Raw genomic sequence first — 25,057 nt, forward strand, 5'->3', positions numbered from 1 at the left:
CACCCTCCCCCCAACAATCTAGTTCACTGGGGGTTCAGTCTTAGCAGGACCCAGGGCTTCCCCTTCCACTGGTGATCTTACTAGGATATTCATTGCTACCTATGAGGTCAGAGTCCAGGGTCAGTCCATGTATAGTCTTTAGGTAGTGGCTTAGTCCCTGGAAGCTCTGGTTGCTTGGCATTGTTGAGGAACTAAGATCTTATATGTAACACTTAGATTATTTACGTATGAGTAAATACATTATTTTCTTGTATGTAACATGTAACACTTTCACCACACAGTGGCGCTGTAGTTCTGGCATAGTAGGAATATGCAGTTGTGTCTGACATTGTCCTTATTCAAAACATTCTCCTCTCCAAAGTCTTTTGTCAGCCAAATGCATATATTCATTGAATATTCACATCCTTTTTTACCCATTATTATCAACTTATTTTCTCAAAAGAGAAACAACTACAGTTTGATAGCTTGGTGCACAGAAGCAATTAGCTTCCATGTCTCTTTTTACTAAACAGAGAAACTAAAAGAACAACTGCACACGAAAGGTGTTCGGATTTTGACCGGATTGGGAAAATACTTTCAACGTTTGGACAAGGAAGGGAATGGGCTTTTAGAAAAGACAGATTTTCAGCAAGCTCTGGAAACCTTCCACTTGGAAGTGTCTGAGCAGGTATGTACCACAGTATCTGCTGCTCTAGGTGTATTCTTGCATGGCCGTGTTCACTTTCCAAATGAAATTTTAATAGCTTAATTTTTAATGCCTCACTATCAGGGTTAAGCCACCAGGCAACAAGTCCCATTGGTTTTTAAAATGTTGACATTTATTTATTTATTTATTTATTTTTACCATATGCTTTGAAGTGTTTAATAGCCAGGCACGTGTTAAAGTTTGAGAGGACGTGCTCTCCACCTCAGAATCTTCAAAATAGAAGAAAGTGGTTAAGTTAATACGTGCATCAAACAAAGAATGTTTCGGGAACACATGTGTGGTACTCAGTTCCAAGAAAAGTTGTCAGGAAGGAGCGCGAAGACATGGCAAGCTCCCTGGAGGAGAATGCCTCAGGTTGGGTTGTGAATAACAATGAAGAATTAACCAGACAAGGGTAGAGAAGAACAGTAGCAGCTGGTGAATCTCCCGTGAAGAGGGGGCGTGGCTCAGAGAATGGGCCTTTCCTGGAAAGGGGAAGCAGTTCCTCGCGTGAACTGTGGCTCTTCCCCAAGCCGCAGGGACTTAACTTTACTCTGATGTGAACGATCTTACATTAGATCCGCGTGTTCTAGATTTTCCCCATCATTTAGGCCACAGCTTTCTTTAACAGAGGAGCTCTGCTGTCCTTCAATCCTTTCTATATTTACGTTCATTTTAGTTTCTTCGCGGCATGTTGTGTCTATAAATAAAGTGTCACGTCCCACCCAGATGGGGACCAAGATGGCTTTGGTTCCTACACTTTAGTTAGCACCTTGAACCGAGTCTGTCATGGCAAGTGCGGGCACAATAGCACATCGCTGGGGCAAGTAGCTGGAAGAGTGGGAGAGATTAAGTTTGGTGTCCGAAAGCCTCTCGTATGCTGTACTTGGAAGTTTTGCTTGTAGGTTAAAAATACATAAGCAGTTCAGATATGGGATTCTTTTGTACTTTTCTCTTTTGGTGAACAAAATATTGTCTTGTCACACGATGTGGTAAGTTTCTGAAATTTAGGTTCATCTAAAAACATAACCACTTAGCCCTATGACTTTATACAAGTGTTCTGACTTTTCTTATTGACAGGCCCTGCCTCAGCAGTTCTGAGATAATTGTTATGTTTAGGGCGGCATAGAAGCTCTAATAAAAAATTACATGGGGATTTGCTTTATCAACTATTAAGTTGGGTGCCAGTGTGACAGGCCTATCACTGTTAGGACATAACTGCCCTTTGGTTCCTTGTGACGATGGCACTGAAGCTTGTGGTATGTCCGGCGAGACAGACCAGGGACCATCCACCTTCACATTTTTCTTTCATAGATGATCAAAATGAAACAGTAGAAAATTAGAATGCTGTGGTATGTTTTTGTTGAACAGACAAGTAAATCATAACTGATAGAGGCCCGTGTCCACATAGCCTGCCCTGTGGAGTGTGGGAAAGTACTGTATTACTCTGATGCTTCTGCATTTGTTTGTGAAACATTTGTAACTAGTGGGTAAGAATAATTATCTAAGTCTTCTGTTTTAGTTACTTTTCTAGTGTTGTGATGAAACTCCATGGCCAAGGCAATTTATAAAAAGAAGGCGTTTAAGCTGGAGGCTCCTAGTTCCCCAGAGGTCCAGGGCCATCACAGTATGGAGCATGGCAGCAGGCAGGCAGGCATGTCATGGGAACAATAGCGACCCTACGTGTTGATACAACAATCATAGCACAAAACGTGAGAGCTAACGGGGAGTGGCATAGTCCTTTGATATATTAAAGCCCACCCCTAGGGTGACACCTTCTCCAACAAGGCTACACCTTCTAATTCTTCCCAAATACTTCTACCAACTGGGACCAAAGCATTCAAATAAACGAGCCTACGGGGGCCATTTTCATTCAAACCGTCATAGTTGCTAAGAAGGATAACCTAAGAATGTAAGTTTCATTTGTTTTGTTTTATTATAAACTTGATTTATTTATTTTTTTAACTTTTGGAATTGGTCCTAGGGTCTTATACACACAAAGTAAGTATCTTACCATTGATCTACATGTCCAGCCATATCATGTATTTTAACTAATATTTTTATTTTGCTTCTTATTATGTCACATATGCAATATACGTGCTTGTGCAACCATAAGCACATACAGGGAGATGTGGGAATAAGATTTTGTAATCAGCCTGGGTCTCAATGTGAAGCAGAACATATTTGTGAATAGACACAGTTGTTCTCTCTGATTTTAAATAAAAAGTTCTATGCTCTACAAAGAGCCAAGTTTACATAGAAATATTATCAATGAAGCAAAAACTCCAATTGTATTAGTTTCCATTCTGAACCATATATAGATATATGTTTTTTGTTACTTAATTGCATTATTTATTTCTTGAAAACCTTCTTCTGAGCCTCCAGAAGTCCTTTCAAATTTGGTATTCTTTGAGTTAAGTGAACATACTTGCCTCCTGTTTGTTTTAACTCATGATTTGTGAAAGTGAGACTCAGACTCAGTTATAACTCAACTGCTCATACACACATTTTTCTTTGTAATGTATGAGGTATTTTGACACACACACACAACATCTGTATAGGGAGGCAGGGTACACTGAATCTTAACTTTCTAATTACAGTTTTATTTGAAAAAGTTAGGAAGTGGAAGAGAATAATTTCTGAGTATCCATTTGCCAAGCCGGGTGTTTTATTTACAGTCTCATTTAAAGCCGACACCATGATAGAATCATTGAGAATATATCTCTCTGAGTTTCAGTAAAGGAATGCTGAAATTTCTTTTGTTATCAAGAACACTGAGTAGAACAGGGTTTTAAACAGAACCTTTGCTGAAGAAGCACGTGGTAATGGCAGTGAACAAACTGATACTGTGTTCAGTTAGCATCATACTCTTCGGTGTAAATTTGGGAAGAGTTCGGAAGTCATTAAAGCTTCCACGCTCCCAGGACCAGAAGAAACCCCCATTAATGGTCTCAGTGTTACTGGCATTTTAGAACCTGAATAGACCGAAATTATCACGGATGTGATACATTTAAAAACAGAGGAACGTTTAAAACTGAATGCACAACAAACACATTACTTTTTACAAATACACCAAGAGGCAAATGGTGGGGGTGGGTGTAATGTGTAGAGAGAAATGGAGAGATTGATCAAGTGACATAAATTTTATTTTGGACAAGAGGATGAGTTTTATCTACTGCACAGCCTGGTAAATACAATCAAAAATAATGAATAATGTACTATGTGTTTAAAAATAGCAAAAACAGGTTTTACATATTCTTACTACATTGCTGTTAATAAATCTTACTAAATATTCTTACTAAAATGTTAAATATTTGACAGAGAATGTATTTAGTCTGGCTTAATCTTTCCGCAGCATATACGTACATTGAGATATGTTGTCCTCTCTACATGTACTATTATCAATAAAAACAGGACGGGACCCTTGGGATGGAGATCAATGATTGAAGTTGCATTCTAGAGACCACCTGATATGCAAGAGACCCTAGGCCCAACCTTTAGCACTTCTCTCAAATAGCGCACCTTTAAAAGGATACACTGTGAGTTACCACTCCTTCACAGATGGCTCTGAGCTTCGGCATTCACTCCAACACTCTTTTGACGAGGTTTATCAGTAACTTCGTAAATTTTCTTACTCAGTAGCTTACCTTGTCTAGAGCCACAGATGATCTAACAAAATAGGACTCTTATCTTGTTGTGACTTATATAATTTAAAGATATAATGGCAATTTCTACAGGATTTTTTAAAAATTTATTTATTTATTTATTTATTTATTTATTTATTTTTAGGACTTTGAGTCTTCCTGGCTAATCCTGCTAGGCCATGGCCATAGCCAGAACAAGGTTGATTATGGAGAATTCAAACGTGCCATTTTTGGTGAAATGAATGAATATAGGAAATCATTTGTTCGCAAGGTAAGTGCTAACTGATCTCAAACAATTACTCTTGCTAGATTCTTAGAGTGATTCTTTAGCACCTTTAATGGGCCATTGACTGAAACATGTTGTATCATTTTGGCTGTAATATACACTGGGTTTAGTAAGACTTTAAATAAACAAGCTTATGTATGTGTACAGTTCTACCTAGAATAAAACAAAATCTCATATATATATATAATATGATATATATGTCTTAGAAAACATTTGATATAAGAAAAATAAAATTCAAATGGAATTATCTTAATAAATTACTATTTCTGTAAGTTGCTAGCTGGGCAGCTATACTGTTGTATAAAATCCTGAGACTGGATGTGGCCATTCCATTCTCAGCCTCACGGCTATCACAGTGTTGGTGCTCCCATGCGTTATTTTATGACGATGATTAAAGGTCTGCGGTTTCTATGAGATAGGTCACTGGATAAAGAGGTTTTAGTGCAGTGTAAGGACCCGAGCTCACACTCTCAGGTCCCATGTACATCCAAACCGGGTAATGTATGTCTGTAATCCCAGGGCGCTTATGGAAGGTTGACAGTAACAGATAAGCAACCCTGTCCGTCACAGCTCACTAGCCCGAGTATGCATTAGCTCACAACAGAGAGACCCTGTCTCAGACAAGGTGGGGTGTGAGGACTGACACCCTGAATGTTTGTGTTGCACACACTACACACGTGCACATACATGATACTTACATACACATACATCACATACACACAGACCCCTAAATTTTTTAAAATAAAAATAGAGATGAACTCCGTTCTATTAGACATATACACTTTTGCATGGTATGGTTTTTCTTTTGTGTATGCATTTAGTATAGTAGGTATATGTACCTCATATTTGTAAAAAGCTATTCTACGTGGGGTAGGATAGGTAATTATAACGGGTGTCCATTGCAAGTGCAAACACACACTCAAACAAAACCCCCAAATTAAGCTAAAGTGCTCTACCTTTACTCACCAAGAGATATAATAAAAACTTTAAGTAAAACAAACTTCTCACTCATCTGCAACTTGCGCTTAATTGTTATTTACATGCCCACAGTACTAAGTGTGAGTGTCAGAATAGAAGTTGAATTAGTATCTTATGCATAAGCCATTGCAGTTAGAATAAAGGACCAAAATAAAATAAAAATAAAGGAGGGAAAGTAGGAAGGGAGGGAAGGAGGAAGGAAAAAAAGGATGGGAAAAAACGTTACGGCCAGTGACAAACTTGTCAAATTATTTTCTCATTGTTTGTAGTCTAATGGTCTAAGCAGGATGGACATACCTGGTTTCTTTGGAGCACTCTCTCTGTGGTCTTCAGGTGGCTGTTCCTCTGTGCATTGTGCTGTCCTTTGTCAAAGGACTACTTGTCATCCAGACTAAGGCCCACCCTAATGTTTCCGTTTCATCTTGATTACTTCCTTAAGGCTCCCACCTCCACATATATCCCTATTCTGGGGCCCTAAGTATAAGGAGTCAGGGATGGAATTTGGGGCACAGTTGAATCTAGATCAGGCCAATATTTCTGTGGTTAAATATTCTGAATAAACGAAGATGCTTCTGGTTTTGATTCCTAGCGAGCTCAGGCTGCTGCTTCAGATAGCTTGGTGTGTATCTTCCTTTCTTAGTATTTTTGGTTATGCAGGGTTGTATTGAGTTGGGAGAACAATAAATAAGCCAGTCAGGAACTGAGAAGTAAGTATTATACGTTAAGAAATAAGTGTTTCACCTGTTCATTGATTCTAGTGATCTGGAGTTTGCAGGTTTACTTTTTTTTTTTTTTTTTTTTTTTCCTTTTTTTTTTTTTACTGTTTTTTTTTTCTTTTTTCTTTCTTTTTTTTTTTTATTATTAACTTGAGTATTTCTTATATACATTTCAAGTGTTATTCCCTTTCCCGGTTTCCGGACAAACATCACCCTCCCCCATCCCCTTCCTTATGGGTGTTCCCCTCCCAAACCTCCCCCCATTGCCACCCTCCCCGCATAGTCTAGTTCACTGGGGGTTCAGTCTTAGCAGGACCCAGGGCTTCCCCTTCCACTGGTGCTCTTACTAGGATATTCATTGCTACCTATGGGGACAGAGTCCAGGGTCAGTCCATGTATAGTCTTTAGGTAGTGGCTTAGTCCCTGGAAGCTCTGGTTGCTTGACATTGTTGTACTTTTGGGGTCTCGAGCACCTTCAAGCTCTTCCAGTTCTTTCTCTGATTCCTTCAACGGGGGACCTATTCTCAGTTCAGTGGTTTGCTGCTGGCATTCGCCTCTGTATTTGCTGTATTCTGGCTGTGTCTCTCAGGAGCGATCTACATCCGGCTCCTGTCGGTCTGCACTTCTTTGCTTCATCCATCTTGTCTAATTGGGTGGCTGTATATGTATGGGCCACCTGTGGGGCAGGCTCTGAATGGGTGTTCCTTCAGTCTCTGTTTTAATCTTTGCCTCTCCCTTCCCTGCCAAGGGTATTCTTTTTCCTCATTTAAAGAAGGAGTGAAGCATTCACATTTTGATCATCCGTCTTGAGTTTCCTTTGTTCTAGGGATCTAGGGTAATTCAAGCATTTGGGCTAATAGCCACTTATCAATGAGTGCATACCATGTATGTCTTTCTGTGAGTGGGTTAGCTCACTCAGGATGATATTTTCCAGTTCCAGCAGGTTTACTTTTTGAACTAAAAATAAACAAACAAGGAAACAACCTCCAAATAACTTAATTTTGGTCATTTATCAACTTCATGAATCTTGGAGCTGAAAGTTACCAAGGTCATTGACCGGACTTTTCAGTTCGCAGCAAAGCCAGGCCAGGGCAGTAGGGGATCGATTACGTTCTGCAGATCAGGGCACTGAACAGGGAGAACAGGGAATGCTGGCAGGAGGTTTCCCAGTGTTCTAGTCATCTTCCTCCGTGTAGATGCTGCTGCTTCAAGCACCTTTCAGTTCCCTCAAAATGTCTTGTTTACAGTTCATAAATGATTGACTGCAAAATAGCTTCTCACGTCTAATAATTTCACACAGAGAAACCCTGTCTTTCTTTAGGCCTTCATGAAATTGGATTTTAACAAAACCGGCACCGTGTCTGTTATAGACATAAGAAAGTGTTACTGTGCAAAGAAGCACCCACGTGTGATTTCAGGTAACTATTACATGTTGAAGGCTTTTGGTTTCCACTATGCTTGTTAACAAAAGCGTCCTCTTTAAATCTAAAAGCATCAGCTGAAAGGAAGGAACTAAATTTTGTTTGAGCCAGTAGCTTGGGAGCCATCTTCCCTTTTTCATTTAAAGATTCTTATGTCCGTTGTTTAGTGCTTACTGATTTCTCTCACAGTTACAGTGAAAATAGAACTCTTGTTTCTTGTTTGGAATGAGTGGTGCACTGGAGTGCAAAAGAGATTTGGCCAAACCTCTGTCAGTCTCACAGTCGTAGTTACTGTGTCTTCTGGAAGAGTGGCCCATACCTGAGGATGGAGGGAGACTTATGTCTTTAGAGTGGAATTTTACACAAATTGACACATGTGTATCTGTGCAAATCCAGCCAAGTGTGGCAGCACACGCCTATAATCAGCACTTAGGAATGGCAGAGGTGAGGGCAATCTGAGGCCAGCCTGGGTCATGGAGTGAGGCGTCACCTCAAAAACAGCACAGAGCATCTTTCAAAGCAACATTGAAGATTCATGTCTTATTATCGTTCCTGTGTAGTGGCTGTATGAATGCAGCTTACCACAGTGTTTGGCCACCAAAACTTCCTTAATTTCATCGTACTTTTCTTCAGAGGAGTAAAAGCTGTAATCGTGTAACGTACTTTCCAGTCACTTCCTCTATGACTTTCATAGTTGCATGCACATTTGCTAATCCACATTAAAGATGTCATATTTTTGTTTGCCAAATATTTTTCTATTAACAATCAACAAATTAAAATGTGTATAGCCATTCTCCTATTGGTGGGCCTCTACTTTCTAACTATTGATGCCCATCTAATGAAGCACACATGTGACTCCTTAGGCTCCTTTTCTTCCGATTCCCAGGTGTGACACCAATACCTAGAATCGCTAGGATATCCACATTTCAAATAGCAACGGGTACTTCCAACTGCTGTCTCAATGATAGTTAGTTCTACGCTTTTTTGCGGAATTATTTTTGTTCAACAATCTAAGCCTAATTCATTAGCATTTCATTGAGAAATACAGAAGTAAAAGTTGTTTTTTTTTTTTTTTACCAAACATCATACTTTTATTAAGTCTTTGGGAATCTCATACAATGCACCCTGATTTTTCACACTAAGTTCATGTTCTTCCTAGATACACCCTCCCACCCTTGTGATTTCCCCCCAAAAAAGGAAACTGAAAAAAACAAAAGAGAAAACAATACAGCAAGTCCAGTTCGTGTTGGCTGTGTACTCGCTGGAGCACGGTCAAACTCCCAGCTAGCCTCACGGTCTAAGTGTGGGAATTACCGTGCTCACCTCCACGATGGATACTGCTCACTCTGAATAGCTACGTGGGGTGAATGCGGAAGACTTATTTTTTAATTTAATCTTTTATACTTTATATTAACAAAGATACATTACAATTACCTTCTCTTCTTACCATGAAGAAATATTACGTGTGCTGAGGCCTTGGCTCGGTGGGTAGAGGGCTTGCCTAGTGTGGAGGAGGGGCTGAATTTGAATTCCAGCTGCAAACAAAGGAGCCTGCTACAGGCTTGTGATCTCAGGACTCAGGAGCTGGAGGCAGGGGGATGAGAGGGGCATGCCATTCTCCACATCTTCCTATTTAGTTAGCCACACCAAACACAAGTGCAAAGGATCTTGCTTATTTCAAACTTTGGTGACTTGAACAGCATTTCTCTCTTCTTTTGTAGTTAGCTGGCTCGGGCAGCCTTAGTTCTGTTATTGGCCAGAGATGATGGCTCCAGTTGGCTTTGCTCATGTTGTTGGGGAACCTTGGTTCCTTTTGGGAATTCCTTACTTTGGTTTTGCATTCACAATTAAGAGGACAGCTAAGTAGACTGCACATGTCTAAAAGGGAAAATCTAGGGATACATTTAATATAACAAAGAAAACCCTATTCTTATGTTTCCTTACAAATGTGAGCTATTTACATAGCAATTTCCAGGATAAAAATTGTCTACTATTCCTCCTCCCCCTTCCTCCCACTCCTTCTCCTCCTCTTCCTCCTCCTCCTCCCCCCTCCCTCTTTATTTGTGAGACAGGATCTTGTGTAGACCAGGATGGCCATCTGCTTGTGACTTTCCTCTGCCTCTGCCTCCTGCATGATTGTCTTCACAGTTTAATTTCAGTTGTAGAAAACATTCTCTCTCTCTTCGTTTACTTTCCCTAATATGTTAGGAAAAATGGCTTTACTAGAAGTGGAAGATCCCAAAATCAGTTTTTGTAATGATGGAAATCCAATATTTAATTTCGTAACAATTTCTGGTCTATTAAAGCAAAGAAAGAAACTCTCCCTTGGATGGCGGGAGATGAGTAGTTTCCAGGGGAGAGATTTTAAGAAGGTATACAATCCTTGTTATTTGAAGCATAAATTTAATTAACATGTTTTAATTAAAATGTGTTTCCATATACACTAGATGCTGATTACATTTTGCTTTGACTAACAATCTCGAGTATCACCTAGGGTTACCGCTACATGGCTCGATATCCATCTCCTTTCATTCAAACTCCTGTCATCGTGCAAACAATCACTTTCCTCCTGTGTGCTGTGGATATTTTTAAAATAACAGCAACATTTTTTTCTTGAATGTATTTTTACATACGTGTATGCGTATTTGTGTCAGTGTGTGGGGGTGTAGGTACTGACAGAAGCCAGAAGATGGTGTCGGAACCCCTGGAGTTGGAGTTACAGGCCGACCGGTGTGGACCACAAAATGTGGGTACCATTGGCCAAAGTTGGATTTACTGAAGAGGAGCAAATATTCTTCATTGTTGGACATCTGTCCTGCCCTCTGACTTAAAAACAATATTTTTAATTGTCATTTTAACGGTCATAGATTACTGCTTTTTCTTTTTTCTTTTTTATTTTGGGTAATTTTGATCATTTTCAGAAGCTTTTCATTTTTGAATCCTTTTTACTATTATGAATCTTTCCCCCTTTTCATATTCTGTGCCAGTAGCTCTAGAACAGATCCATGGATGAATGTAAGAGGGGACTAGTAATGGAGAGGCCAATTTTGAGACAAATTAATTCTGGTTAATGTTTAAATAAATGGTAGGGAAGTTTGGCATTCAATTTTAAATTACCAAAATTATTTCAGAAGATGAATAAGTATCCCTCTATCATCATCTGTCATTTCGCTGAACTTTTATGGAAAATATTTCAAGTCAGTCTTCTTCCTGCAGGGCATTCAACAGAGGAGGAAATCAAATCGTCTTTCCTAGAGACATTAAAAGACGCCTGCAGCAAGCCTGATGAAGTTTCGTACGGTGAATTTGAAGATTATTATGAAGGCCTAAGTGTAGGGATAGCAGGCGATGAAGACTTTGTCAATATCTTATGTACTCCATGGGGAATTTAGTTTTCAATAATGCACATTCTCACCGGCACCAAGCATTTCATAGTTAATATGCACTTTACATAAAATATGATCAGCTTGTAATATATTTTCTAAGATTCTTTTTAACTTTCTTTAAAAGTGAAGTCTGGAAAGGCTAATGCAGAACTCAATATGTGTTTTTGAGCACATATACATGCTTATATGTCTAAATGTTTATAAAGACAGTTCTTTTTGCTCATTCTTATCTTATACTTATTATATATCTATTTATTACACTTGTAATACTGATGCTTATTGTATCTCTTATCCTACCAGAATAAGATGGTCCTTATTCTTATATATTATACTCCTTACACTTATTTTAGAAAAGTAGTTAAAATTTAGCCTTAATAGAAAAGTAACATTTTCATCAAACTCTATGAGGGCTTATATAGTGATCCTTTTTTGTCCTTTCTCAATTTTCTTATAACCTTTCTCTAGAATACAGTTGCCACCATTCTCAATTTAATGATGTGGGATTCAGATCAAGGCTGTAGTAGTTAGTGCAACTTGTTTGAAAGGTGAAAATATCCAGATATTTGTAAAAGCAATGTTAAAGTCAGTATGATTATGGGTGTTTTCTATGCATTGTATTTCAAATGGTTGGTGTTTACTCCTCAATGTTTATTTAAAGAGAATTGGTATTTATTTTTGTCTTCAAAATTATATACTACTCTTTGTTCACTTGGAAAAATTACATTTTATTTTCTATTTTAACCGTCATATTATCTGTATACAAACATTACTTAAAAGTAAACAACAAAATGTAGGAAACCTTGGAGTGTATAAATATCCCCTTAGACTATTAAATGAATTCTGAAATAATTAAATGATTTTTATACAAAATTTAAAAGCATACTTTGTATCACAAAATAAAGACATGGTATTCTAAGCACCTCTTCTTGGTATAAGAAACCATCAGAACATTTTCTTCTACATATACTCTGTTTAATGGCTTCCTACTCTACGTGCATTCTTTCTACAGTGTATTCCTGACTTATCCCTGGATAGAATGTACTGAGTGTTGGAATTACGGATGTGTTAGTTTCTTGTCTATATTATCAATGCTAATTACCACACGGTAGGGAAGAGAACATGGAAAGAAGGGTGCCAGAGGAGAAACTTACCAGCCAGAAGTGTAACAGTCTGTCTATTCATCCATCCATCCATCCATCTATCCATCCATCCATCCATCCATCCATCCATCCATCCATCCATCCATCCATCTATCTATCTATCTATCTATCTATCTATCTATCTATCTATCTATCTATCTATGTTAGAGTTGCTGATGCTGAAGATCATTCTGATCTTGATTAGCTTCCTTGCCAGCATTATTCTTAGACCTTGGCATAGTAAAATGTTATTTACTATACAGTTTAGTAGAAGAGCATCTGAAGGAAGTGAAATTTTAAAACATTCACAAGACTCAACAACTGGTGTTTCCTATTCACAGTAGTCTTTAAGATTCCGAAATGCCTTTTGAATAACTTTAAAATGTTTTATGTTGTGAACTTTGTTGCATGAGTTGGGCAGCAAATGGACTTTATAATTACCTAGGTATTTGCCAGTTACTTACTTGAGATGTTATAGAATCATTCTCCCAGTTTACTGTAATAACTTCATTGAACAGTGTGTATTGATTGTGCTGTCTCTATTCTTGTACATTTATTACAGAATTTTCAGGAAAATGGGGATATAATCTAGGGATTTCAGATTGTATTTTAGTAGAAAGAATAGACATTCACAGGATGGAGGAGTTTTGGGATGTTAATAACCCCAGCATTATAGGGTAGAGATAGGCACATCCCCGGAGCTCTCTGGCTAACAAGCCTAGCCCAACATGTGACACCCTGTCCTAAGACAGTAGGGAGAGAAACATGGAAAGACAACAGATATCTTCGTCTGGCCTCTGCATGGATGCCCTCTGCATACTCACATGTCTGCAACACACACACACACACACACACACACACACACACACACACACACACACAGACACACACCCCAATAAATGCTGCATGTTAGATGAACTGTGAATCTGGTCACCAGTCAGTGAGTTAATCACTTAAACTTGTGAGTAACACTATCCATACAATTACTGATATGCTTTGAGATCTTCTAGATCTTCTAGTGTTCACCCAGTCTCAGATACTGTCATGGGTTACTTCTGCAGCTGTTTCTCCTTATCCTCAATGGTCAAGGCCATGTGCTTAGTACTCCTCATGTATGTTCATGTGTGTGGCTCCTCATCAACTGTGTCTCCTTCTGTCAACCCAAGGCAACACACATTGCTCTTGGGGTAACTATTCTTTTTTTTTTTGCTATTTTTTGGGGGACTAAACCTCATGTAAAGTAAGCACTCTACTACTGAGCCATAGACCCCAAGCTTTGGAGTGATGTTTAATATATATATATATATATATATATATATATATATATATATATATAAAACCTTCTGAATAAAATTTCTCCCCAACAACCCACCTCTTTTGGAAAAGTTTGAACTCCTGACCATAAATCATGATGTCTAAATGATAAGTTCATCTTGAGCCCAGGTTCCTAGATTCAGAAAATTCTTCATATCCTTCTAGGTTTTCTGAACTACTTTGAATTTTTTAAAACTTGATTGTGACATTTCACATCTCAGTACCTGCTTTGTTACTGCCATCCAAAATGGCTATCTCCTCTTAGTAGACCTAAATTCAGCACCTAGTACCTGCAATCTAGTACCTAAAATAATCCCATCCAAACTGCTAAAGCTAATACACTTAAAACTTTGGGATCCACACGGCACACCAAATATGCCATTAATATAATATTTACTAATGCACACTATAATACCACTTTGCTTATGTTCTCTCCACTAGATAGGGAAATCCCCTGAGCATAGCCACGGTGTGTGTTTCTCACTTTGGGATCCTGGTTTCCAGTCCCGTGTCTTACATGGGCTGGGCACGACGGCAATGCTATCAGGCTGCATGTGAGGATCACTGAGCAGCAGCTGTTGGGGTTTTTGCATTGGAACCTCCAGCTCACATTAAAAGTACTTTAGCCAAAGCCATGTAAGGAGTCTAAATGTGGTTTTTAGCACAAGCTCCACATTGCAAACAGTAAATTTATAATATAGAATGAACTGTATCAGTTAGGCAAGAATTTCTGTTTCTAGGGATCATGGTATTGTGACTACAGTAAAAGTGGTATGTATCTAGGATTGCTGAAAGTAGACTTTAAATGTGTTTTTCTCTTTTTCATTTTTATTGATTATTTTATTTACATTTCAAATGTTATCCCCCTTCACAGTTTCCCCTCCACAAATCCCCTATCCCTTCTCCCTTCTCTATGAGGGTGCTTCCCCACCTGCCCACCCATTCTTGCCTCAGCACCCTGGCATTCCTCTACACTGGGTCATCAAGCCTCCACAGGACCAAGGGCTCTCCTCCCATTGATGCCAGATAAGGCCATCCTCTGTTACATATCTAGTTGGGATCATGGGTAGTCCCTGGGAGCTTTGGGGGGGTCTGGTTGGTTGATATTTTGGTTTTTCCTCTGGGTTTGCAAAAACCCTTCAGCTCCTTCAGTCCTTGCCCTAACTTCTACATTGGGTTCCCCATGCTCAGTCCAATGTTTGGCTGTCTGCAGCCGCATCTGTATTTGTCAGGCTCTGGCAGAGCCTCTCAGGGGACAGCTATATCAGGCTCCTGTCAGCGAATGCTTCTTGGCATCAGCAATAGTGTCTGGGTTTGGTGTCTTCAGATGGGATGGATCCCGAGGTAGGGCAGACTCCAGATGGATGGCCTTTCCTTCAGTCTCTGCTCCACTCTTTGTTCCTGCATTTCCTTTTGACATGATTAAGTAGCTTGGCAGTCCCAGCACAGAGAAGGTAGGAGGATCAGGCTTCATTAGCCTTTGCTACATAGTGAGTTTGAAGCTAGCCTAGAATATTTGAGATCCTGTCTCAAAAAACAATAAATAAATAAATAAATAAATAATTAGTAAACTTAGGAGGATCAGGAGTTTATTAGCCTTTGCTACACAGTGAGTTTGAGACCATTCTGGAATATATGAGACCCTGTCTCAAAAACAATAAATGAATTGTAAGCATGTGAGGTGTTGGATTGTCGACCAATTTGAATTGATCATTCTATGTTGTAAACATAAGTCAAAATATCACCACACACCCTGTAACCCTATGCCATTATCTGTCCATTAAAATATAACACAGAATGCACAGACTTTTAGCCAGGAATTACGCAACAAAGCTGTACTTCTTAGGGACCACTGTGTTCAGCTACACGGAACTCAGATTGTCTTGAGAGGACTGAGTAAGTCATTTTCCCGGGTTCTGCATAAGGAGAAACGGTTAGAGTCCTCGCTGGATTTGTCTTTTCCTTTCGCCGTGTTTGAATGAGGCTTCTGAGGCATGGTTAAATTAGTTTAGATGTGAAATGAAACGCTCTTCACCTTTGTAACCATACACCGGATTTCCTGCAATTTGCAGACGATGTTAAAGCCAACATAAAAGCAAATGAGCATAGCTCAGGGAACTTAGTATGCGCCACTTACGCGAGCGCCACACTCGCCCAGCTGCTGGAGAGCCTCTTAGGGACGAACTTTGTAGAAAATATGTGTCATCAAGAAAAAGTAATTTTGAGAAAGCATTCAGATGTCTGCATCACCAAGGAAAAGTATGTACTTACATTAATATTTTAATATAACTGATATTGTAGAAAGAGGACAGGCTCAGCAATTTCTGAATATTGATTTCAAACTCAAGCTCTTTTCCAAATCACCTGCATGTGTTTGGGAAGTATTCACTGACAAGGGGTGTATGGATTGAAAAAAATGTGCCCATCCACAGAGAGACAGATGTATATGTGGACAAAATGTTCATTACAGTTCAGCAGGCAAAGTTTTCTCCTACAGACTAGTTTGTTTTTGTCCTGAAATAATTAATTAAAATCTTTTGTTATTTATTTCCTGATTATTATATATTCATATATAATATATTATTATACGGTATTATATAATAATAATATTATACCCTGATTTACTTCCAAATGATAGTTGCACAAGCTTCTCTCTTAAATAAATATTAAGGTAGAGATCATTTGTGCCTGCTTCCTTCTGAGTCTAATACAATTCTAAGGAAAACTATATTCAATTTTCATCCTTTAACAGAGCCCATGAAGAAAATTAAAGTTTTGTATTAAGATTGCTAGCTTTTTCCCTTCAAAAGAAGTATACTAAAAACAGGGATCAATTAATACGAAAAATATGTTTATTTAGATTAGTTGTAAGATAGGTGGTGGTCCTCTCTCTCTCTCTAGCTCTCTCTCTCTCTCTCTCTCTCTCTCTCTCTCTGTGTGTGTGTGTGTGTGTGTGTGTGTGTGTGTGTGTGTGTGTGTGTGTGTATGATCATCTGGAGATGGGCCTATAAGTATGTGTGGGCCTATAAGTATGGATTATGTTATGTCAACTGGGGTGGGAGCACTTGTCCACCTTAAGTGGCAGAGGATCTCGGGGTGTATTTATTCCTTGCTCTTTCTGACCATGTGTATAATATGACCACATGTGCCAAGTTTTTGTTGCTGTGAACTTCTTGTCATATTGGACTATAACCTGGGCCTTTGAGGTAAAATAAACCCTTTCTTCCTTATTGCTATTTTAAAAACTAAATATTTCATAAGCCATTTGAACTAATTAATATCCAGAATGTTGAAGAATGGAAAAATCAATGAATGCTGGAAACATCTTAATGGGGTGTTCTGATGGGAACTTAGAGGGAAAAAAACGCTGAGAAAAATGAATACTTGAAGTCAGGCTTCCAAGATTCCAGAGGGGAGTAAAGAGTCTATCAGCAACTGGACTAGGAGTCATTCATGTGGCATCTGGCCTAAGAATCTGCCTTCATTCCACCTGTGTCTGCAGTGAAGACCTGCCCACTATGGGTGGTGTCATTCCCTTGACAGGGTCTTCTGGATTTTATACAAGTGGAGGAAAAAATGCTGAACACCAGCATCCATGCACTTATTGCTCTTTCTTACCGTGGGTGGGTGTGATGTGACCAGCTACTTCAGACAAGGCAACTTGCCCATCATGATGAAATTATACTTTGGACTTTGAACGAAAAACTGCTTCCGCTTTGAGTTACTTTTATCAGAGTATTTTATTACAGCAACAGAAAAGAAACAAGACAAGCAGAACTAATTTGCATCTATGGAAACTATCTATATTGTTTCTAGTGTCTTTGATATGCAAAATAGACCACTGATGACCCTAAATCCTATAGAGGATTAGGTTTTTCAGAAATGACTGCAACTGAATCTATCACTTCATATACTTTCTTAATATTGTAAACTTGTTTTCACATTGGAGGTAGTGTTAATGTTCCTTCTCAAGTCCATGTGACTGGTTACTTAGACCGGGAAGGTGTTGATGTGTCATGGCCCATGCAAAAGCATTTTACCTTCTGCTGTATTTGCTGGGATACTTAAACCTCCATATGAAATCTGGAAGTTCTAAACTGGAGCGATCGCACTGCAGTGCCCTGGTTAACTGTGGAGCCACTAATTTCTACTTCTTGCTTTAAGATATCGTCAAGGGTAAGATAAATTTCAGCCCTAACTCAAGAAGTCAGGAAAGCTTTTGGTTTTGTTACCTCCAAGTCAGAAGCTGATACTCTCAAGAAAAACTGAATTCTAACTCTCAATGAATTGCAACTGAATGCACATCTGAATCCCCCTCTGTGTGTGACTGTGTGCATATGTAAATGTGTGTCTGTATGTGGGTATGTGACTGTGTATGAGTGTGTGTGGCTGTGTATGTATGTGAATGTGTATGTGAGTGTATAACTGTGTATGTGTGTCTTTGTGACTGCGTGTGAATGCATGTATGTGTGTATGCATTTGTGAGTAAGTATGTATGTGCCTGTATGTATGAATGTGTATGTACATGACTGTGTGTATGTGTTTGTGAGTGTATGTATGTGACTGTGTTTGTATGTGACTGTGTTTTGTATATGCTTAGGATTATGTGAAACGGTGTGTGTATGGGACTGTGTATGTTTATACACGAATATATATGTGTGACTATGTATGTGACCATGAGCAACAGACACAAATCCCCTGCTTCAAATAGTGGAAGGAGCTGATAAACAAATCAATGATAAGATAATTTTAGTTGAGCCCTCTGAAGAGGAGACAAAATAAACACTGTGGGCAGAGTCTGACTGAGGAAGCCTTCTTTGAGGAGATAATTCTACTTAACATAAATGAGGCAAACAAAAAGAGAAAGAACATTCTAGGCAGAAGAAACAGTGACTAAACAAAACCCTGGAGTGGAAATGAGCTTGGTGTGTTCAAGGGAAAATAAAAAAGGATGTTCTAGAAACATAAGTGGTTCTTTCTGCCCCTCCCGTGTGTGTGTGTGTGTGTGTGTGTGTGTGTGTGTGTGTGCATGTGTATATGTGTGTATATGTGTGTATGTATACATGTATGTATTTGAGTATGTGTATGTGTGGTATGAGTGGTGTGTATATGTGTATGTGTGTATGTGTATATGAGTGTGTGTGTTTGTGTGTATATGTGAATGTGTGTATGTGTATATGAGTGTGTGTTTGTGTGTATATGTGAATGTGTGTATGTGTATATGAGTGTGTGTTTGTGTATATGAGTGTGTGTGTTTGTGTGTATATGTGAATGTGTGTATGTGTATATGAGTGTGTGTGTTTGTGTATATGAGTGTGTGTGTTTGTGTGTATATGTGAATGTGTGTATGTGTATATGAGTATGTGTGTTTGTGTATATGAGTGTGTGTGTTTGTGTGTATATGTGAATGTGTTTATGTGTATATGTGTGTGTGTTGGCACTCTTCATGAAAGCACTAAAGGAGCCTGTGAGGTCAATCCTGATTGCTAACTTGATGTGGTTTATAATCACCATTGAAAACAAATCTCTGGCCACAACTTTTGAAGGGGTTTCTAGATCAGGTTAATGGGTTTGGAAAGCTCCACCCTAAATGTGGCCTTTGAATAGAAAGTAATGGATAGAGACAAAGATAGGTCAGGGGGAGGCAAAGATTGGTTTAACAAAGCCTTCCACGCTGGGAGAATAGCCTGGATTTATAGACTAAGTTGAAATAATGGCAGAGCAGTATTGGGATTTGATTTCATCTCTGAACAGGGACAGGAAAGTGGCACACATGTGGGCTGCATTTGTTGGGGAGAAGACATGCTAAGAGGGAACTTTCCAAATTCCATTTTTGGATTGTGGTGAGTTGGAAGGATAAGGCTGAAGCTTTGGAAATGGTGAGGTATGGTAAGATTTGTGACATCATCTAAAGAGAGTGTTACTGTAGGTCTGTAGGTGGATTATGAAAGTGGGAAACAGAGAGGGTGCAATAGACCGAGCGATTGAGTGGGTAACAAAGGTGTGTACTGAGAACAGGGCTCGGCCAGAAAGGATACAGAAAAATCTGTGTCACAATTAAAATTTCTATTAATTTCTATTAAGCATCTACATGAGAATATCAGGTAGGCTTTGCTTTTGGATTTGTTTGTAGAGAGGAACTAGGAAACAGGAAATCAGGAGTGCACAACAAATAGGTAGCATTTAAAATTATTAAGATTTTGGTGAAGTAGCCAAAGATATGGTGTAGACATGAAGCAACAACAAAAATGGTGGCCAAGGTACATGTACAGGTTTAGTAAAGAGTGGAGAGTGCTGTCCTAATTTGCTTTCTGCTGCTGGGTTAAAACAATGACCAAGAGCACATTTTTGAGAGGAAAGTGTTTATTTCATATTATACTTTAAGGTAGTAGTCCGCTAAGGGATATAACAGCAGGAACACAAGGGAAGAACCTGAAGCCAGAAGACCATGGAAGAATTCTGCTTATTGACTTGCTCTCCATGACTTGATCAGCCTGCTTTACTATACAATCCAGAACTATCTGTCTGGGGGATGCAGCCCCTCACAGTGACCTGGGGCCTCCCATGTCAATCACTAATGAAGAAAATGCCCCATAGAATTGCCCATGGATCAATCTGAAGGAGACAGTTTCTCAGCTGAGGTACCCTTTCCTAGTTGACTTTCTGCGCATTGTGTCAAGTTGACAAAAGAAAACCAATACAAGTAGTCAAACAAGGCATGATGGTCCCTACCTCTAACCCCAGAACTCAAGGACTCAAAGCAAAAGAAATATCCTGAGTTTGAGGTCAGACTATAAAGTGAGTTCTAGGTCAGCCAGGACTACAAAGCAAGACTTTGTTTCAGTGAGGCTTGGGAGGTTAGGTGGTAGGGTGGAAGGACAATGCAAAGGAGAAGCAGGTTGGCTGAGGAAGTGAAGGGAAGTCATGGGTGTCAATATATCAATTTGTAACAAGAATGAGAACTTGTAAGCCATGTGGGAGAAAATGAGGAGAAAACGGTCCCTCTTGGTCCTGATGATGCTATGGGGAAGCATAGCCTGATGTTCAAGAATGGAAGGCAGTGAAAGGGTAGGGTGTGGGCTTAGTGCTAGTGGTTGGTTTTGCGTAGATGAATTTTGAAGGGCAGAGAGCAAATGTACCTACACTAATGTTAGGGTAGGGATGGGAAGCTTGTGTTGCTAACATGGTAGAAGAATTGTGTGGTGATGACATTGCTCTGTCACTTGAAGCACCATGAATTGGAAACCAGAACCCCTTCCCCAAGTATTCATATCTGTGTGCAGCCCCCAGATGCCTGTGGGACAGCTCCTCGGCAAAGGAAAGCATAGTGTAAGTTGGTAAGGTTGGCTATCCTGCCAACAGGATGGGAAACCAGCAGGAGGAACTACATGCGACATGATACCCAGCATAAAATTTAAAACCGGGTTACTCAGCCAACAGCTGGAAGAGTGCTGTAGGATTAATAACCCAGCACCTCCAAAGGAGAGGCATGAAACCCAGGAGTTCAAGGTTATCCTCACTGAGATAATGAGTTCAAGACTAGCCTGGACCAAGAAGCACTTCACCTCAAAAAAAGGGGGGGGTGGCAAAACAAGTATTTTAATATAATAATTAACACATTAAAATTAATTTTAAAATATCAAAATATACTAAATATCAGGGTAGAGTTGAGTTGAGCTATACTGAACACTGAAGCAGGAGGATAATAATACAGATTTTGTACATTAAATGTTTAATATTTTATTTCTCACAGATGTCATTACATTAATTATTTGTGTTCATATAGGCAAGAGAAGGATATTGGTGGTCCTGTTCCCACTCTTAATGTTATTCATTTGAGACAGAGTCTTTCACTGGACCTGGAGCTAGGCTGACAACTAGTAATCCTTTCCAATCTTCCTGACTCTGCTGTCTAGTCCTTCCAGAGTGCTGGAATGGCAGGTACCTGTGTGACCACCTTCATCTTTTTATATGGGTCTGGAGATTTGAGCTCATGTCTTTGTGCTTGCTTACAACTGCCCTTATCTATCAAACCACATTCTTAGCCCTCATTTCAGTAATTTTTATAGCAGATATATTATAACAAAATTGATCTTAATTACTGACGTTTTGGGGTCTAGTTTTGTGTCTGAGACAGGAGGATCTACTACATGACACTACCCTTGCCTGCCATCCCAGTGAGTAGCTGCACAGCCGAGAGCCCACCGATTTTCAAGAAACGAAGGAACCAGATTCTCTGACAGAAAAAAGCGTGCCTGTTGACTTCGGAACTTTTATTTTTTAAGTCCTTGGATTTAGTGCCTCAAATCACAATGTCAACGTTTATATGCCACTGAAAGGTTTGTGGTTGGAAAGCTTTAGAAGTCCGGTTCTAATACTTCATTAGAAATGCTTTTTGTGTCTACTTCAGTGACTTGTCTAGCACAGAGGCTGGAAGGAGGTCAAGTGTGCTATTGTGCAGAATACCATGCTTGGCTGGCCACAGTAATAAGCCCCAGATCTCTGTTATGGAGAAGAGATTTTCCTTAAAAATTAAAGCGATGGAATGCAAAGTTCTTGAAATACATTAGGTGTTTGGGAAGGCATAATTATTGCCTGGGTTTGATTGTGATGCCCCGTCAGCATTTCTTCTAGGCTCCGCCCCACAGTTACTTGGCAACAGCTAGGTATGCCTGACTCACTATAGGAGGGGCTGCTTACTCCCTTCTCACCCTCTTGCTATCTCCTCTCCCTCTCTGCCCCTTCTCTTCTCCCCATTCTTCTCCCTCATCTCTCCATGTATTCATAGCGCCCCCTCCTCCCTTCCCAGCTTTCCTTCCTATGCTCTAAATAAACTATTTTATACTATACTGGTCCTATGGCTGGTACCTCAGGGGGAAGGGATGCCTCAGCATAGGCCCGCAGAGGCACTCCCTTCCCCGAAACATACCTCACTTTACTAAACACATCCCTAGCTTCCTCCTCCTCCTCCTCAACAAAACACAACAGTCCTTAATCTCTGAATTGTTATGTTGACATATGTAATCCTAGCACCTCAGCGTGTGAATGCATTTCCAGGAAGGCCATAATATAAACAAATAAGCTGAAACAAAGTCAATAGGTGCATCATCCCAACCCACTGTTCGGTTTTTAGAAGTGTAAGGAGACCCATTCCTATGCGCATGCGTACAGAACAACAGCCATGTGAAGGTGGTAGGAAAAACCGCAGACCTGAAGACAGAAGGGCTGCTAGCTGGCCAGACCATAGCAAGGCTGGCTCTGGTAGGCCTTGCCTCTCCCCTAGCTCCTGAGCCTTGCTAAAATCTGTTACACTGCATCCTTAAAGCTAACCACCAGTGTCTGTTCCTTTATTTATCCACTTCCCCCTGAGGCTGACTACCCAGGTCCAGCTACTGAAGTCCAACCATAAGAAGTCAGCCCCACTTCCGGTCATCTAATTAAAATGTCCAGTTAAAACTAAACCAAATTCAACCCCTCATCCCAACATGGGAGTTCCCCTTTTATCTTTATAAACAGCCGCCACTCTCTCCTTTCTATCCAGAGGCAGTCCATTGTTCTCCAGGACAGATATCCCATCCATCCATCTGCCTTGTTCCCTTTGCCTTCTCCCTTGTCCTCTATCTTAGGTCTTTGTCTATTATTCCCTGTCCTTTGTCCCTCTGGGGCAAGTAAATCTCTTCTGTGCTGAGTTTTGGTCTTGAGGTGTCTTGTGCTGAATATCAGTCCTTTCAAAGACCAAGGAGAAAGGCCTGGGCCAGATTCTTCCCTCATTTCTCTCAGAAGAACCAATTTTCCTGGGTCCTTCCATTCTCACTTCCAGCTTCCAGACTAAGTTCCTAGTGTTTAACGAGTCTAGTTTGTGGGTACTGGTTAAACCTCCCTAACAAGTGAATTCAATTCTGTCTGCCTGTTATTGTTTCCTCCTGTCTCCTAGTCTTGTAAAACACAGTAGACCTTGCTACTAACTACAGAGTTACTAACTACAGAGAACTCTTCAGTAGAGAAGACCACAGCCCTTCCTTTTTCATACATACACGACCATCCAGAGCCTGCGGATTTGTTCCTCAAATCCACCGCCATTTGCCTGCCCCATTGTGATGTCACACACACGTTAGTTGACTAGAGGATAAATTCTTACAGAATTAGTAGGGATAATTCATTATGGGACAATTTCCCATTCTGAGAAATTTTAACAGACTATGCTCCCAGAGAATGCTTTACATCTCATAATCACAATTTGTTTCTGATAAAGAAAAACAAGGTTCCCAGGGTTCTGTGAAATTACTGTGGGATGGGGACACAAATTTAAACTGCTGAGATTCAGAACTATTCAATATCCTGGTTTAAATTCTTCTGATAAATTTATAGCTTTACAATTTTTAAAGACTTAATTAGCTTTACGATGTTAAAGGTTTAATTCTGTGTGGAGTTCATGCTCTTAACAGGCAATATTGAATCACTGACAGCAATATAATTAAAGATTAAATGGAATATTAAATGAACTTACTATGTGAAACATAATGTTATGAAACTTGCACATAGACATGCATAGATGGATGTTGAAGAGTGGTTACATCTAGGTGATTAACATACAGTACTTCACATAGATTTTTTTTGTGGCAAGAGCAACCTCAGAATCTTTCAAAATTATAATATATTATCAAGTACATTCAGAGTGTCGCAAATCGATGTCTTGAACTTACTCTTTCTTAACTGACACTCATTTGGTTTACAGCTCAACATCTGCCACACGGGTGCTTCCTCACCACCATTCTGTGAACAGACATAAGCTGCTTGGAGCGTGCATCCTCCTGAAGGATGTGTGAACACGCGAATGAACAGTAAAGTAGACACATAAAAGACAGAACGGGCGGGTCAGGAATTGGTACCCATCCATAGGTTCCGACGGCCAGATTCAGGTTAAAGTCAGCCATTGAGCCCAAGATGGACGCCCACAGATGCTGATCAAAACTCATTCCGCCTCTCCTCCTGTCCCGAATCTGCAGCATCCAGCTGTGCAGGAGAGGTTCCAGCCTCTGTGGGCCTGCACTCCCATCCCCAGCAGTGAGGAGGCTGCTTCCTGTTGGTAACCTGGTTTTGGCTTCAGCTCCAGGACCCCTCCCCCACCCTCCCGCCCTCGCACCCCTCCCCCGCTCCCCTGCTGGAACACAGCACTAAGATGGGTTTACCGGAAGTGCAATGATGCATCTTGCCCTTTCCTTGTAGTTCTTGAATCACTGGGATCTGAAGAAATGGCAAAGCAGTTGTTGGAAATCGCTGTGTCTGAGGACATCCTGAAGGCCACCACGCGAGAACAAGCAGTCTGCAGCTGTCGCTTCTGTCTCCGTCCCACAGAATGGAGCTACACCACAATGTTCTTCTCAAAGTGGTTTATTCAGGAACCTTACAACATGCAAAACAGGAATCTTTCTTTTTCTTTTCTTCTCTCTCTTCTCTGCCCCCGAGCACACTCCCTTATATCCTCCCT

The 25,057-nt window shown here is 39.9% G+C and overlaps 1 protein-coding gene and 1 pseudogene across 4 annotated transcripts in view; both read left to right on the top strand.

Moving 5' to 3' along the window:
• The window catches only part of Caps2 (calcyphosine 2), a 64,146-nt gene extending 52,072 nt beyond the window's left edge, over positions 1–12,074 (top strand). For 3 of the 4 annotated variants that reach the window (XM_087558481.1, XM_087558483.1, XM_087558482.1), the window contains 4 exons: positions 513–667; positions 4,475–4,600; positions 7,631–7,727; positions 10,947–12,035. In XM_087558481.1, the coding sequence (XP_087414607.1) occupies positions 513–667; positions 4,475–4,600; positions 7,631–7,727; positions 10,947–11,122 (554 nt within the window). In that variant the 3' untranslated portion in view covers positions 11,123–12,035. 4 annotated transcript variants of the gene reach the window in all.
• Positions 12,075–15,693: 3,619 nt separating this feature from the next.
• Positions 15,694–25,057, top strand: part of Rpl27a-ps2 (ribosomal protein L27a, pseudogene 2) — a 32,265-nt pseudogene continuing 22,901 nt past the window's right edge.

This window comes from Rattus norvegicus, chromosome 7 (assembly GCF_021556685.1).
Source record: "Rattus norvegicus strain SHRSP/BbbUtx chromosome 7, alternate assembly SHRSP_T2T, whole genome shotgun sequence".
Lineage (NCBI taxonomy): Eukaryota > Metazoa > Chordata > Mammalia > Rodentia > Muridae > Rattus > Rattus norvegicus.